The 14,815-nt window shown below is 54.6% G+C and overlaps 5 protein-coding genes across 5 annotated transcripts; 3 read left to right on the top strand and 2 right to left on the bottom strand.

Moving 5' to 3' along the window:
- Positions 1-872: 872 nt before the first annotated feature.
- BO95DRAFT_460632 (uncharacterized protein) lies at positions 873-1,500 on the bottom strand (the record flags this gene model as incomplete). Its single annotated transcript, XM_025588755.1, has 2 exons — positions 873-1,202; positions 1,339-1,500. The coding sequence occupies 2 exons, from the start codon at positions 1,498-1,500 to the stop codon at positions 873-875; spliced, it is 492 nt and encodes a 163-aa protein (XP_025445293.1).
- Positions 1,501-2,335: 835 nt separating this feature from the next.
- BO95DRAFT_355965 (Zn(II)2Cys6 transcription factor) lies at positions 2,336-4,420 on the top strand (the record flags this gene model as incomplete). The annotated part of the gene is made up of 3 exons (XM_025582278.1): positions 2,336-2,693; positions 2,800-3,305; positions 3,398-4,420. 3 exons carry the CDS (start codon positions 2,336-2,338, stop codon positions 4,418-4,420), a joined length of 1,887 nt encoding a protein of 628 aa, XP_025445292.1.
- A 961-nt stretch (positions 4,421-5,381) lies between these two features.
- On the top strand, positions 5,382-9,440 carry BO95DRAFT_450688 (ABC transporter-like protein; the record flags this gene model as incomplete). Its single annotated transcript, XM_025588021.1, has 1 exon — positions 5,382-9,440. One exon carries the CDS (start codon positions 5,382-5,384, stop codon positions 9,438-9,440), a length of 4,059 nt encoding a protein of 1,352 aa, XP_025445291.1.
- A 607-nt stretch (positions 9,441-10,047) lies between these two features.
- Positions 10,048-12,250, bottom strand: BO95DRAFT_460630 (uncharacterized protein; the record flags this gene model as incomplete). Its single annotated transcript, XM_025588754.1, has 6 exons — positions 10,048-10,656; positions 11,203-11,486; positions 11,546-11,607; positions 11,679-12,052; positions 12,121-12,188; positions 12,244-12,250. 6 exons carry the CDS (start codon positions 12,248-12,250, stop codon positions 10,048-10,050), a joined length of 1,404 nt encoding a protein of 467 aa, XP_025445290.1.
- Positions 12,251-12,619: 369 nt separating this feature from the next.
- BO95DRAFT_489046 (MFS general substrate transporter) lies at positions 12,620-14,744 on the top strand (the record flags this gene model as incomplete). The annotated part of the gene is made up of 7 exons (XM_025590545.1): positions 12,620-12,741; positions 12,895-13,088; positions 13,137-13,353; positions 13,416-13,769; positions 13,919-13,953; positions 14,025-14,282; positions 14,347-14,744. 7 exons carry the CDS (start codon positions 12,620-12,622, stop codon positions 14,742-14,744), a joined length of 1,578 nt encoding a protein of 525 aa, XP_025445289.1.
- Positions 14,745-14,815: the final 71 nt, after the last annotated feature.

The following is a 14,815-nucleotide window of genomic DNA, read 5'->3' as shown; positions in this document are numbered from 1 at the left end:
TTCACACAAAGGTAGACGGTTTTACTAGTCTTGTACGTCTTCATGTTGGTAGGCAAGCACATACGACCACAGGGTGTGGAAAACAGGGCTTCCCGTCCGCTCAGCCGTACTTAAGCCACACGCCGGGAGGTTAGTAGTTGGGTGGGTGACCACCAGCGAATCCCTTCTGTTGTATGTTTTTGCTGAATAAAGTTAGGATCTTATCCTTATATGTCCAGCTACCAACCTATTCTTGTACGCAACTTTTGACTGTTTAGCTCAGTGCGGGAGTCGGCAAGCGAGCGTCGTTTTCATAGCCTCGGCCCCGTGTAAGTTATCGCTGATTCCACTCCACGTGCAAAAGTAGTCCGAGCTTGTTTGACTTCAGCGTTGATAACTATAGTTACACCAGCCACGAGCACTCAGCTGGTGCATCAGTCTGTTGAACAGAAACTAGCCACATATCTCAGCAGGCATGCCCCCCTCCTGACTCGACCTTTACAAATAACAAATGCGAGAAGAGAAGCGTTTGAATATAGCAATGTTTCCTTGGCGAAATATGACCTAGAAAAACTCGTCTCCAGATATAACAAAAGCATAAGCAGGCTGAAAAGAACATAGATGGATCAGGCACGAGAGAAGCAGGATAAGCAAAGGTTGAGACGGAATCATAGTCTCCATTTAACGGGGATCGACTACCAACAACTTGACATCCCTTGTTTCACAGAACTGACGAAAATCTCTTACAGGTACCGGATGGTCTTCAATCCAGACAATCGGCCAGAAATCGGGGCATTCCGTGTTGATGGTGAGATCGAACCTCCGAAGATAGCGCTTGAGAGTACGATCGCGGCGTACCTGCTTGCCTGGCTTGGACTTGCGCATGGCCTTTCTCAGGGCCTCGGCATCTGCCCAGCATAGGAAAGGCAGGGGCCCGCCGAGATCGCTCCTGTGTCGACCTCATATGCGACGTTCTCCATGCGGAGATAGTCTCCTTCCGGTGTCCACTCGGCCCCAGTCTTGACCATCTGATCTTTGGGCAGATCATGCCAATAGGGACCCCAAAGGCACTCGGGGTTCCAGAAGCGGACGATCGAGGTGGGAGGTTGCTGAAGGAGCATCCGCCGCCAGCTTGCCTCGGGGGCGCAAGTATGCCCTTTCTCTCTTCTCCGATGCAATAGAGGGGCAGTGCCACGCACCATGTCTCCGACGCGAGTTGAGTCCTACAAAGATGAATTCGAACCATATCTTGTCCATCACCAGAGGGTTCTTGTTTTGCGACGGGTCTTTCTGGTGTCTGTGTCGATGGGAATGTAGAATAAGGCCTGTTGGATTCTGCGAGATCCATGTAGCACAGACCCGAGCTGAGATCAGCAATGTGTGCATGTCCAGACGCAGAAGAATAGCTTCCAAGATTTCGGGGACAAGGAATATATCGGGCGTTCTTAGACGGCGGGGTATCTCATTTTCAGAGTCATCCTCAGAGTTCTTGAGGCGTGTGCTTCTCCTAAGAGTAGGCATGACTGGTAATCTCAGTGGAGACAGAGGTGTGCGATCCTTCAGCTTGACTTACAAAGTCAGTGATACTTGACCACTGAGGTCCGAAAAATGACTCACCCTGCCTTAGTTTTTTAGGTTGCAAGCATCATTATCGCGTGCGCGTGTTTGTTTCGTCACTACTCTTGGGAAGGCGGAAGGACATTCCGAAGGGGGGAATGGCGGCTGTCGATACTTAACCTATGATTTTGCATTCCATGACTGCAACAGCTTGCAAGACATACATAATTTTCATTGCGCCCGACCAGCGCACAGTCAAATATCTATATCGAGTGAGGTGGAGATGATTGGAGGTGTTTGGACTCTCCACCCTCCAGCGCACGTCTTTCCTAGCGGCCTTCTTGGAGACTTCTTGGAGACCCCAGCACCCGGAAATTCCGAGTGGTAGGTCAGACGGCTGACTAATTCAATGATCGGTCACCCATCCGTAGGCAAAGAATGTAAGAAAAAAAAAAACCAGGTCCCAGAGCTTGGCGAAGTACTGATATAGTTAAGCACCAGCAGGCCAGAGAAGTAGAGCAACGGGCTAGGCATGTGGTTCAGTAAACGGATTTCACAGGTTGTGCGAATAATCGGATCCTGGGATACTTGAGATGGCTTCACGTGACTGTAATGTTGGTAACTGATAATGAACTTGAAAGTATCCATCCTTCTCAGTTACAACCTCGCCGATGTAATCTGCTCGTCTTTACGAGCATCCCCCAAATGGCTGATTCCGAATCATGTAATAATGTTGATCACTTTGGACCCCCAGGACGTTCAGCTAAATTGCCCCACAGACCGAGAACCGTCCAAGGGCATGCGTATCGAACGTGCCTGCGAGTCTTGCCGCTCCAAGAAGGTCAAATGCAACGGAGAGAATCCTTGCCTCCGGTGCTGGCAGCACCGCCTGCCCTGCAAGTATCGCGAGAAGCCACGCGCTCGAGGGCGGGCGCCAAAGAGACCTACAGCACGGAAAAGCACTCCGGCACCCGCGGTGGCAGAAGCCACAACCCCAAGCTTCATCCTCAGCAGCGACAGTGACGGGCGCAGGCTTACAAACGTCAGTCATGGGGGAGATCCAGCTCGATACAGTCCCGAGGAGTATCGGCAGCAGCTAGAACTCCGCGCGGGAATCGGAGTCACCAACAGCCAGACAGGCTCCTTCCAATTCTATGGTATTCCCCACCTCCAATGCCTCAAGAAGGACAAAAAGGGGGACCACATGTGTCTTCTCGAGAAGGAACTCGGACCCGAAATGACTAACCCACGCCGGGAAATTAGGACCCTCTTCACATTTCTGCTTCATCCAGCGCATTCACCAGCGTATGAAGCGCCAGTCCCACGGTCGGCTCTTGGACCAGCCTAAGACAGCAGTGCCGACTGGGCTCGGGGAATGGGGCCTGGAGCGGTTCATGTTCGCCGCCGGATCGGGCGGGCTTCGCTCGTCCGGGGGTTCGACTGAATCATTTCTATCGCAGGAGCTGGGTCGCCGGTTCATCGCCGCTTACTTTGATGTCATTCACCCGCATTTACCCATTCTCGAACAATCTATCATCATTCGCCTGTGGGAGAAGCTGTGGGCCCCCCCGGCTCCTGGACGCGAAGTCAGCTCCAGGGATCTGGTCTACATGGTTCTCGCTCTGGGAGCTCGGACAATGGCCCGCGAGGACAGTCATAGTGGGGAGACGCTGGATCGGTGGGCGGACTACTTCTGGGCGCAGTCGAACGACTATAGCATGCTATTCCAGGAGCCTTGCATCAAGGGAATTCATTTGATACTTCTTAAGGTAGGCATGGCTCTCGCATACACGTCTCGATCCACATTGGAAGGGTCAGCAGATGACGAGGGCAATGAACGACTGACTTGAATTGAAAACAGGCTATGTATGCATTGCATGGGATGAGGCCCAACGACGCCTATCTCTATCTAGGTCATGCCGCGCGAAGCGTGTTGGCCTTAGGTCTCAACCGCAGCCAGGTTGTCAACGGACTGGCCCCGGTCATGCATCGGCTGCGCATAACATTCTGGGTCGTCTATTTTTACGAGCGGGTCTGCGCCTTCTTCACCGGTCGGCCCTCATGTTTTCTCGACACCCACATTGACGCTGCGTTTCCCGAGGACGTGCCCCGAAGGCTCCTGGAAGGTAGCCATATGGGTGACTCGGATGGTCCGACAACGCAATGCGCCTATTTGAGGTCAATGGCACGGATCGGGCAGCTTATCGAAAAGGTGTCCAGCGGGATCTTCTCACTGGCGAACCTCCAGGCGCTGTACGACCGTCGTAAGGTCGATGCTACGATTCTCGAGTGCGACGCTGCCCTTCAACAAATCCAACACAGCCTGCCTCCGTATCTGCAATTCTCCGATCGCAAACGACCCAATGGCGAAGCGTGGCAGGAGATCCAGTGTACCCATCTGGGAATGGCCTTTCACTTGATCAAAATGATGATCCGTAGACCGGCTCTGGTGTACGCAAGCTTCTGCCACGGCTCGCATGGGACATCGGGGGCGACCTCGCCTACGCAGGAGGACCTGCAAGAGTCTATCGACTTGTCGATTCATTCTGCCAAGGAGATCATTGCGATCGCAAGTAGTGCTGTCATGGAGAGGGCAACGTGCATTCGCAATGATGCATCCGTGGCCAACTACATCGTCTCCGCCTGCGTGACCCTCTTGTACAATGTGTTGGATTCGTCCGTCACCGTGGAGCATGCGCGGATGATCTTCGAGTCCGTAGAACGTGGCATTCAGTGCCTGGATCAGATGGAACATAACGGACCGATCACCGGCAAAGCGCTGAGCATGGACATCATGAAGAGTGCCAAGGATGCCCTGTCGCTCTCAACCCGCGAGGCAAATCTGGAGGAGAACATGGCGGACAATTTCCCCTGGCTGAAGTAAGTGATTGCCTTTTCCCCAAGCCCGCCCGAGAGACTCATATTGATCGAATGGTATTCAAAGTGAGGTTTATCTCCCGGCACCAACAGGAGGATTGTTGGATCCTCTCGACGAACCGTTAAGCTATATTCCTAGCATGGGAACGCCCTCACTCGAACAGATTGCCGAGGGGAATGATTTTCTCTCCACCAGCATTTCGGGCATCAATTATATGTCTTATTGGCTGAATGGAGATGCCACAGGGTTGGATCGCGCCGACCGTTTGTACTGACTAATGGATGGACGGGGTGGCGCCTCCAAGACGGTCCATGTTCAATGCGCTGGATCGTTACCCCTTTCGGTAACACCCGAGAGATCTCGGCACGATTGATCTCCACTCCAGTGGTTTGTAGCAACCCTCCACAAATCGGAGCCTAGCTTTCTATCCGAGTATTTTCGGCTCATTAGCAACTGACCTTCACTTGTCTACCGAGCTCGTCATGAAGATTCTACCTCTCCATGACATCTCATCGCCTCCATGTAGCCTGCAGCCAGTAGCCTGTAGCCAGTAGCAGGTTTCCGTGCCATATTTGTCATCGTTGCCATGAGTCTGCCGTATCTCCAACCTCAACCCAGTAGAATTACAGAGCCTCTATAAATTGATCTTGAGCCCATCATGGACCTTGGTCTATATTGCAGCCTGTTAATTCTATCCGTAGCTTCGGTCTTGCTATTTAGCTATCTCGTTAACGAAGCTCAGTTACACAAGCATCAGGCCTGGCCCGCCCCAGCGATTTATGGTAAGTGTTGGTTTTGAATATGCTGTTCCCTCAACCAATGTCACTGATGTACCCAAAAGGAGAAACCAGTCACCGGAGGCGAGCCCACCGCGGCATCTCCCATCTATCGCAAGGATGGTCGAGCGCTTGGCGTGGTGTTCAAAGACCTCACGGTCTTGGGGGTTGCCAGCGGGGTCAACGGAATCATGACTTTGCCAGCGATAGTGACCAAGGTTGTGCAATGGCCCGTCAAAGCCATCGCACATGCGACCGGCAAGCAATCTACACCAACGAGCAAGCTCATTCGCGATGTCAGTGGGGTGATCTTTCCTGGGGAGTCGATGCTCGTGCTGGGACGGCCGGGCGCCGGGTGCACCACCCTGCTGAAGACCCTAGCCAACAGCCACGGTTCGTTCGTTGAAGTTCAAGGCCAGCTGCAGTATGCCACTCTTGCCAAAGAGGAGATGGCACGTCGTTACCGATCGGAAACCGTCTACGCCAGTGAGGAGGACTTCCATTTCCCCACTCTATCCGTCAAAAACACCATGGGCTTTGCCTTCCAGTTGCGCAAGCCGGCCAACGAAACTCGGTCGGACTCCGAGTTTGCCCACGAGATGACCGAGTCTTCATTGAAGGCTGTCGGACTGTCTCACACTGCCAACACGATTGTGGGCGATGCCTTCGTGAGAGGGGTTTCTGGCGGAGAGCGCAAGCGAGTGACTTTGATCGAAGCCCTATCGGTCAACCCTACCTTTGCCGCCTGGGACAATCCCACCCGCGGCCTAGACAGCTCCTCCGCCACCGAATTTGTGCAGCTCATCACCTCCCTCTCGGCGGAATCTGGGATGAGCAATGCTGTGTCCATGTACCAGGTGTCTGAAACCATCTATGAATGTTTCGACCGGGTCACCGTTCTGTACGACGGCCGGCTGATCTTCTGCGGCCGAGCCGACCAAGCCAAAGACTACTTCCTGAGGCTGGGCTTTGAGTGTCGCCACCGCCAGACCACCCCGGATTTCCTGACCGCCGTCACCTCCCCTGCAGAGCGTCTTGTCCGAAAGGATGCGGCAGGACCGGTGCCCACCGATCCCGATGGCCTCGCCGCCGCATTCCGGGAGAGCATGGAGTATCGTCAGTTGCAAGAGGATATTGTCCGGTATCAGACGGAAATGGCCCGCGATGGCCAGCGGGTCCAAGCCTTCCGGGACAATGTACACCAGATCCGTTCGTCGTGGGTGCCACAGCAGGCGATCGCCCCAAGCACGCTGGCCAAGCAGATCTGGGTTGTCATGCGTCGGTACTACCAGCTGCTGTGGGGCGACAAGTGGACGTTTCTGACTCTTGTTGCCTTTGTCGCCCTCAACGCGGTGATTAACGGTCCGGCATACTACATGGCTCCCAAGGATGTCACCGGCACGTACGAGAAGAGCAGCGCCTTGTTCTTCTCCCTGATCTATTTCTATCTCAATGCCCTGACGGAGGCCGTCTCCACAGTCAAGTCGCGTAACATCCTGTTTAAGCAGGTCCAATATGGGTTTATCCATCCAAGCGCGTTCGTCATCGCCCAGACCCTTGCCGACATTCCAATCGCCTTCATTCAGTGTCTCCTGTTTGCCTGCCTGTATTACTTCGAGATCGGCCTTCAACAGACAGCGTCCGCTTTCTGGATCTTTGTCCTGCTTGTCTTCACTCATTATGCGGCTGTTCAGAGCCTGTTCCGCATGCTCGGCGCCTGGGTCCCCAACATCTCGCTGACCCTGATGATGGCCGGCAGCGCGATCCCTGTAGGTCTGCTGTATTCGGGGTTCGGTCCGACCCGGCCTACCCAGCGACGATGGGGTTCATGGCTGCGCCGCGCATCGCCGTCGCCATACGCGCTGGAAGCATTGCTGGCCAATGAGTTGGATGGAATCACCCTGACTTGTGCCGACAGCGACATGGTTCCGTCCGGGTCGAACTACACCCAGTTGCAGTACCAGACCTGCAGTATCACTGGGAGTACCATGGGACATCAATCAGTCCCTGGCTCGGTGTATCTGGCGGATCACTTTGGCTACACGCGTAGCCACCTGTGGCGCAATTTCGGCATCATTCTGGTCATGTGGTTCCTCTATGTGGTACTGGGATGCATTGGACTCACCATCATGACACGCGAATCGGGAGGATCTCACGGTCGGATCTTCAAACAGTCCAAGCAACGCGATGAGGAGAACCAGCCCAAGTCCCCGACCAGCTCTTCCTCGGGGTCCTCGTCCGCGACACAGTCGGTCACCGGACCCCCCGCATCCCATGCACTGGAGAAAGTCGAGACTGGCCATTCGAGAGAGGCAGCCCGCACATTCACTTTCCAGGAGGTCAGCTACTTCGTTCCAGTGGCCGGGAAGGAAAGACAATTGCTTCGCGATGTGAGCGGGTATGCTCGCCCGGGCCAGTTGACAGCCCTAATGGGGGCTTCCGGCGCTGGGAAGACAACGTTGCTGGATACCCTCGCCCAACGCAAGAGCACCGGTCGGATCACGGGGGCTATGCGTCTCAATGGAGCGCCCCTGGACCCGTCCTTTGCCCGGTCTTGCGGATTCGTCATGCAGCAAGATGTGCACGAACCCAATGCTACGGTGCGGGAAGCTCTGCAGTTCTCCGCGCGTCTGCGCCAGCCCGCCGATGTCGCGGAGGAGGATAAGTTGGCTTACGTTGAGCACATCATCCACTTGCTAGACCTGGAAGAGCTTGCCGATGCCCTCATTGGCGAGCCCGGAGACGGGCAGCTCAGCGTTGAGGAACGGAAGCGCGTCACGATCGGGGTGGAGCTGGCGGCGCGCCCCAGCTCGCTCCTGTTTCTCGACGAGCCCACTTCGGGCTTGGACAGTCAAGCGGCCTTTGCGCTCGTGCAGTTCCTGCAGCGAATCGCTGCCGAGGGGATTCCCATCGTCTGCACCATCCACCAGCCGTCGGGGGTTCTTTTCGAGATGTTTGACCATGTCCTGCTCCTGGCGCCGGGGGGCCAGACCGTTTACTTTGGCGAGACCGGCGAGAACTCGTCCCAAGTCGTCGAGTATTTCGGACGATACGGCGCCACAATCGATAGCCAGGCGAACCCCGCGGAGTTTATCCTGTCGACTGTGACCTCCAAGGAGGAGGGCTCGAAGGACTGGCCCGCCATCTGGCGCGAGTCTCCGGAACGCAACGCCCTCGAGGCGACCCTCGTTCGATTGAACTCCACTCCCATCACCACCGAGCCACCGTATTCTCCTATCCTCTCTTCATCCCAATCAGCATACGCCCTATCACTCTGGTCGCAAACCGTTTCCGTGACACAGCGCCACTGGCTCTCCGTCTGGCGCGATGGGATGTACCTGTTCAGCAAGACGGCGAAAAGCCTGTTCGTCTCCCTCTTCATCGCCTTCAGCTTCTTCAAAGCCGGATCCAGCCTACAGGGCCTGCAGAACCAGATGATTGCGGTACTGCTGCTGTCGTGGATCATCCCAACAACGAGCGCCGACCTGCAGGACATGTGGTTCCGCAAGTGGGCGATCTTCAGCGCGCGCGAGCAGAACGGCATCTACGACTGGCGGGCGCTGGTGACCGCGCTCGTCGCCGTCGAGATCCCCTGGCAGCTGGGGATCTACACCCTGGTGTTTCTGGGGACATACTGGACCGTGGGGTTCCCCGCGGGCGTCTCCGCCGTCGCCGGCCTCTACTACTTCACCTGGCTGCTCCTCGCCCTGTTCAGTATCGGCTACTCCCAGCTGCTGGCCGCCTGCTTCCCCGACCCCACCCTGGCCGGCTACGCCAACTCCCTCGTCTGGGTCATCCTCATGGTTTGCTCCGGCGTCCTCACCCCTCACGCCTACATGAACGACTTCTACCGCCCCTGGCTGTTCTGGGTCGACCCCATGCGCTACTTCTTCGGCGCTACCGTCGGGGTCGTCCTGCATGATGTCCCTGTAGACTGTGGTTCCGCGGAACTCGTTCGCTTTGAGCCTCCTCCCGGTCTGTCCTGCGGCCAGTACGTTGGTCCCAGCAGCCGGGGACAGCTGTATCTGGATCACAACCCGGGGTATCTGGTTAACCCCAACGCAACCGCGGACTGCGGGTATTGTCCGTACACGGTTGGAGACGACTACCTGTCGACCTTGGAGTATGGGTACGGCCAGCGGTGGTGGAATTGGGCGGCCTTTCTGGGGTTCTGCTGCTCAAATATCGTGCTCTTGTATTGTGTGGTCTGGATCACCAAGGGACGGGGACAAAGACGGAGGACAAAGTAATGAGCACGATCGAGAGTGTGGATTACTTTATAGGAGTTCCAACGGGAAAGGGGAAGTCAAGCCTGGCTTCTATTTGTGACTTTTTGTGATTTGGGCTTGTTTATGCTTTGCTTTCTGCTAGATGGGCTTCGTTCGCATCTGCATTGACATATCGGCGCCTTGCTGTGGGCGCATGTAGAAAGACTTTAGATAGCGCTGCTCTTTAAATTTCCTTTGATTTTCCCTCTCAGTTGTACGTATAATCCTCATTTCGCACCAATATATAGCACGATGTCGCCGTACGGCTTCTTGAAATATCCTTCGATTCTCCACAAATACTTGCGTTACCCCCTTGGGTCGAAGGTTTTCTCCCTGTACAGCGCGTGTGTCCCCAAAAGCTTTACAGCGTCACAATGTCACGAATCATCCTTCTCAATCATCCGACCGAGTAGGTTCCTGCATCATCAATCCACGAATGATACCAGTCAAAGCAATCTATGATGGAAATCGAAATCATATCCCACCCAAAAACCCAGGCGACCCAAACCCCGGCCGCAGTGCGCTGTTACACCCCATTCTGACAATCCAAACAACCCCCACCTCAAACTCTCCTCATCCGACCACTGATTCAAGAAACTCGTTGACCTGGTTGTTCAGCATGGAGATCATCGTCCTCTCCCACATCAGGTCTGGCTCCATTGCGCGTCTGTTGCGGGTGTTGCACGGCGTCCACGGTTTGTGGGATGTACTCCAGGTATCCGTCTGGGCTCATGCCATCACGGGGGAAGATGGAGTGACGCTGTGCCGCCAGTCCGGGGTACCACAAGCCGGCTTCGTTCAAGCAGAGTCTGAGCTGCCACGTGGGCTCGCCCGCCAGAAGCGGAAGAAGGGAATAGAATTGGCGGAATTTCTCTAGGGTCGTGGTGGGCACATTCACCACCACTGTACGCGGCTGGCGGATGGGAACCTCCGCAGTAAAGCTCGGGGCTTGCAGAGCGGCAATGCAGAAACCACTGCATAGCAAGGGAGAGTGGAATAGCACCTTCTCGACCCAGACAGGTTGTTCCTTCCCCAATTTGTGTAGTTTGACTTCGAGAAAAGCGCGCCCGTAGACAATGCCTCTGCGCAACTCCTCCACGGCAACGCTTCTAACTGCACTGTTGGACACCGCGGCCATGGTCAAAACAGCATAAGCCGTAATCTCCAACAATCCCTGCCAGGAGCCGCTTGCCCGGCCCTGTTGTTGTAGTAGTGTTTTCTACAGTAGGGTGTTCAGAAGGACAAGCGCCATTTGTATACAGTCGCTCGGCAAATTTCTGAGAGGACCGCCGGCCCAGAGTTTGACCGTCCGCACCAGCACGGTGGTGAAGAGCATGCGAGGATATATAGCGCTGGTGGTCTGAATTGCGCTACGAGGACACCATCCAGTCAGCTCCCAGTATCAGGGTGCTTGCCCATTTGTCCTGCAATTTGCCTGCATTAAGGTCTGGGTGTCGGAGGGCAAGGCTGTGGGGGATTCATTCTGGTATCTTTGAATGGAGACAGCTTGAAGAAGAGGGTACCTTACCATAGTTCTTGTATTGTGCTTGGGACAGTACAGTACGGTACAATACATTCAGCTCGACTTGCAAATCCCGATCCCTGTGTATTTGTGTAACCAACAACAAACAAATACAATTCTATGGTTGCCGCTACCATCGAGAACAGGCGCATGGGTTTGTTGGCATTTTCTCGATCGGGAATGACTGGCCATGATTGCGTGGTTTGCGTTAGTGATGCTCACTCGCTGCTTTTCAGCTAAACCACCTCTAGTGACCGCTTGCGCTAGTTCTGTGGTCGACTCCCTTGACAAGCCCTTGGAGGGAGGGTAACGCGGGCTGGCGCTGCTATTTTTGATGGCGAAATGCCTTGAACCGTGCAAACGCCTTGTGGAGCGGAAGAAGCTTGAGAGTTGGTAGAAGCCGTCCAAACGAACGTGGCAGAAGAAGTACGGAATGGCGGGCAGACAAGAGCAGATCGATGCTAGAAGGGGCTCCAGGGCGTTGATCAGCGCTGGAGCAATCGCATCTATGGTTTAAATGTGTTAAACACCATGGTTCAAGAGAAGGCGACCGGTACAAACTTACAGGTATCTGACTTGTGACTCGTACCGGGCGCACCCTGAATGTACGCGATCTTCAGGAGTGCCCTAGACGATAGGATCAGCCAGGTCCAACAACCGTGTGAAGACTACTAGGTAGTCTCCGACGTTAAACATACACAAATCCAATAAAGAAGGCCATGCTGACAGCCAATCTCTTGCGGGCGGCTAGATGCAAATTCCAGATGATCCGCTGAGGCAGGCAGAATGTCAGCACATCGTGGACGGCATTCAGGATACTGGCTGAGTATTCGAGCTTGAGGCGGGAGTGGCAGTAGTTGCGGGGATCCCACTGGCTGGCAAAGGGTCGGCACTGGACGCAGTAGGCCAATACCAGGGCAGCCGCCCACAGAATCATCCACTCAATTAGCATCCAAATGCCGATGTGGAAGCTACGTGGAGCTGTGCTGAAGATTCGGGCCAAGAGAGCCAGGATCGATAGTTTAATGGTTATGATGGCGATCGTGTAGGAATGCAGGTTGACCACTTTCCACTGGCCATCATTGTCAATGCAATTGCGATCGTGTACGAGTTTGGCTGTCTCTGTCATCGAATACCCACCTTCATCTGCATAATGGATTCATGAGCGGTCAATGTTATGATATGCCGACCGATGCCATTCGCAACCTCTAGCATTCAATCAGGGGTTTACATTTAGGGTTTACAATCTCACTGGCAGAAAACCTGACATGATGCTGGTGTGCTGGACGAGATGATTTCGGGCTCGAAACGTCGAGGAAGAGGTGGGCGTACCCGCGATCAAATAACAATCCTGCGGTTATGCAAGCCCAGTTACTTTGGATTTTCCATGTGTATTGCATGCAGGAGAAAGCTGCTGACCTCCGCAGATTATCAGGCCTGGTTGGGGCCAGAAGGAGATACCCCTGACCTAGGGCAGTTTGGCAATCAACCCACATAACCCGCACAGTCCAAGCCACTGCCGTCAACATAAAAGCTTGGTAAATTAACTCCTGACATCTTGTAACGTGCCTTCACTCTCTCTAGGACTCACATAGGCAATATAAGCGCCTACTTTCTGAATGACGACAGCTTGAATAGCATGGACACTTCCAGTCAGGAACGCTCCCCTTCTCCAAACAAGGAAGATGGGTTGGCGAGCGGAGAAAAGCGAAGTCCCAGCTTGCAATCCACAATCACCATCTTGGCTCTCTTACGAGGAATGTTTCTAGTATGTTGTGATCTTCTCTTGCTTTTCGTCGTCGCGCAAGCTAATGGCTTCATCCTACGGACTGCTTTGGATCTGGTATTGCGCGATAACGGATGATCCTCAGAAATACATACCATGCTAACATTTTGGCGCCCAACATTTCGAAGACGACCATCTGCTGCTTTGCCCAGAATAACTCATGAGTTCCACAGCTTAAACGACGTGGGTTGGTATGGTTCCGCGTTTTTCCTGACTATGTGCGTTTTCCAGTCGTTCGGGGGAAAGCTCTACCGATATTGCGCCATCATACACACGTTTGTCGGCGCGATTCTCAGTTTCGAGCTGGGCCCTCTCGGGTGCGGTGCGTTCAACCCCTTCCTTAGCCCCTCCCTGTATCTGTCCAACTGAGGGGGTGTTCTGACTAAGAGCTCAGCGGTTTCCAAAACCAGTGCCGGCTTCGGTGGTGCCGGCGTGATATCAGGCACGTATATTTTTCTCGCCCATATTGTGCCTCCGGAGAAGGTCCCGATCTTCTATGGGTTGAATGGAATCATTTTCACGGCCGCGAGCGTCGCTGGCCCCTTGATCGGAGGATCCTTCACCTCTAGCGTGACTTGGCGATGGTGGTCAGTATTCTCCAAATTTACATACTTCCTCTTTGCTTAATCTGAGGTGTACATTTGCAAAGCTTCTATATCAATCTTCCGCTAGGGGGCGTGGCCATTGCCGCGCTTCTCCTGACTCTGCATCTTCCTCGCAGCTCCCGCCCAACCACCATTCCGGTATGGGAGATCGTCTCGAAACTCGATCTTCCAGGCCGTATGGTTATCACCGGTGCTCTCATCTGCGATCTATTAGCGCTGGAACAGGGTGGAATAACGAGAGCCTGGCATTCTGCGCAGCCTGTGGGCCTGCTGATCGGCTGGGTTACCCTGACCCTGCTCTTCGGGGTAGTCGAGTGGTTCCAGGGTGAAGAGGCGGTAGTGGCATCGCGATATCTCCGCAACCGGGGTGTATTGATCAGTTGCGTCTTTGTTTTCTTGTGAGCCAAGCCTCATCTTTCTCTCCTGCAAAAACGTCTGTCCTTCGGCGCTAACCCGACTGTGATAGTCTCAACGCGGCCAACTAAATCCGCGTCTACTACCTCCCTCTCTACTTCCAAGCGATCAAGAACGCTTCGCCAGAACGCAGCGGGATTCTGCTTCTGGCCTATAATGTCCCCACGTGTACGTTGACCCTCGTTCCCGTCCCCACTCCAGTGCTACCCAACACAACTAACATGACGTCCCGCATCCAGCCATCTTCACTATGCTTGCGGGCGGGATCCTGAACAAAGTCGGACACTACCAGCCCTTACTACTGATAGGGGCATGCCTAGTCACCATCGGCTCCGGACTAATTTACACACTTAACCTGACCAGCTCATCTGCAAAGATCATCGGATATCAGATCCTGGCGGGCGCGGGCGACGGGATCTGCGTGCAGGTGCTCGTGACGGCCGTGCAGGCCTCCGTGGACCAGGAGGATCTTCCAACCGTGACGGCTTTGGTGCTGTGTATGTGCATTGGCTTTTGCCACACGTCTATTCTGAGCGCCGCAGACTGACAAATAAACAACAGTCTTCCAACTAGGCAGCGGGCTGGTCGGCCTCGCAGCAGGTGAAAGCATTTTCGGGAACCGCGTCATCCAGAGTCTGCCGCAATATGCGCCTGGGGTCTCAGCCCACAAGGTCCTAGAGGCAGGGGCTTCCAAGCTGGCGAGCATGTTCGGGGAAACTGGCGTGCAGGGGGTGCGTCGAGCGTATTCGGTGGGGATCCATGGGGCGTGGATACTGACGCTGGCCCTCTGTGGGGCGGCCGCGGTTCTGGTCAGTGTGCTGGCGCCGCCGATCTCGATGCTCGGGAAGACGGGGGTGCGCACTGGCGCGGCGGAGGATGAACATGATATGGATGAACCGGTCAATGACAGGGGCGATGGTGTTGAGAAAGAGGTAGAGGTAGTCTCCACTAAGGTGTGAGGCTGCTAGGGTTGTGGTTTGGTGATCTTAGAATGATAGGTGCTTTAAAGGGGGGTGGGGGAATGATTTGC

This window comes from Aspergillus brunneoviolaceus (assembly GCF_003184695.1).
Source record: "Aspergillus brunneoviolaceus CBS 621.78 unplaced genomic scaffold BO95scaffold_12, whole genome shotgun sequence".
NCBI lineage: Eukaryota > Fungi > Ascomycota > Eurotiomycetes > Eurotiales > Aspergillaceae > Aspergillus > Aspergillus brunneoviolaceus.
Note: the sequence above shows the minus strand (reverse complement) of the source record. Positions and strands in the feature narration are given on the sequence as shown.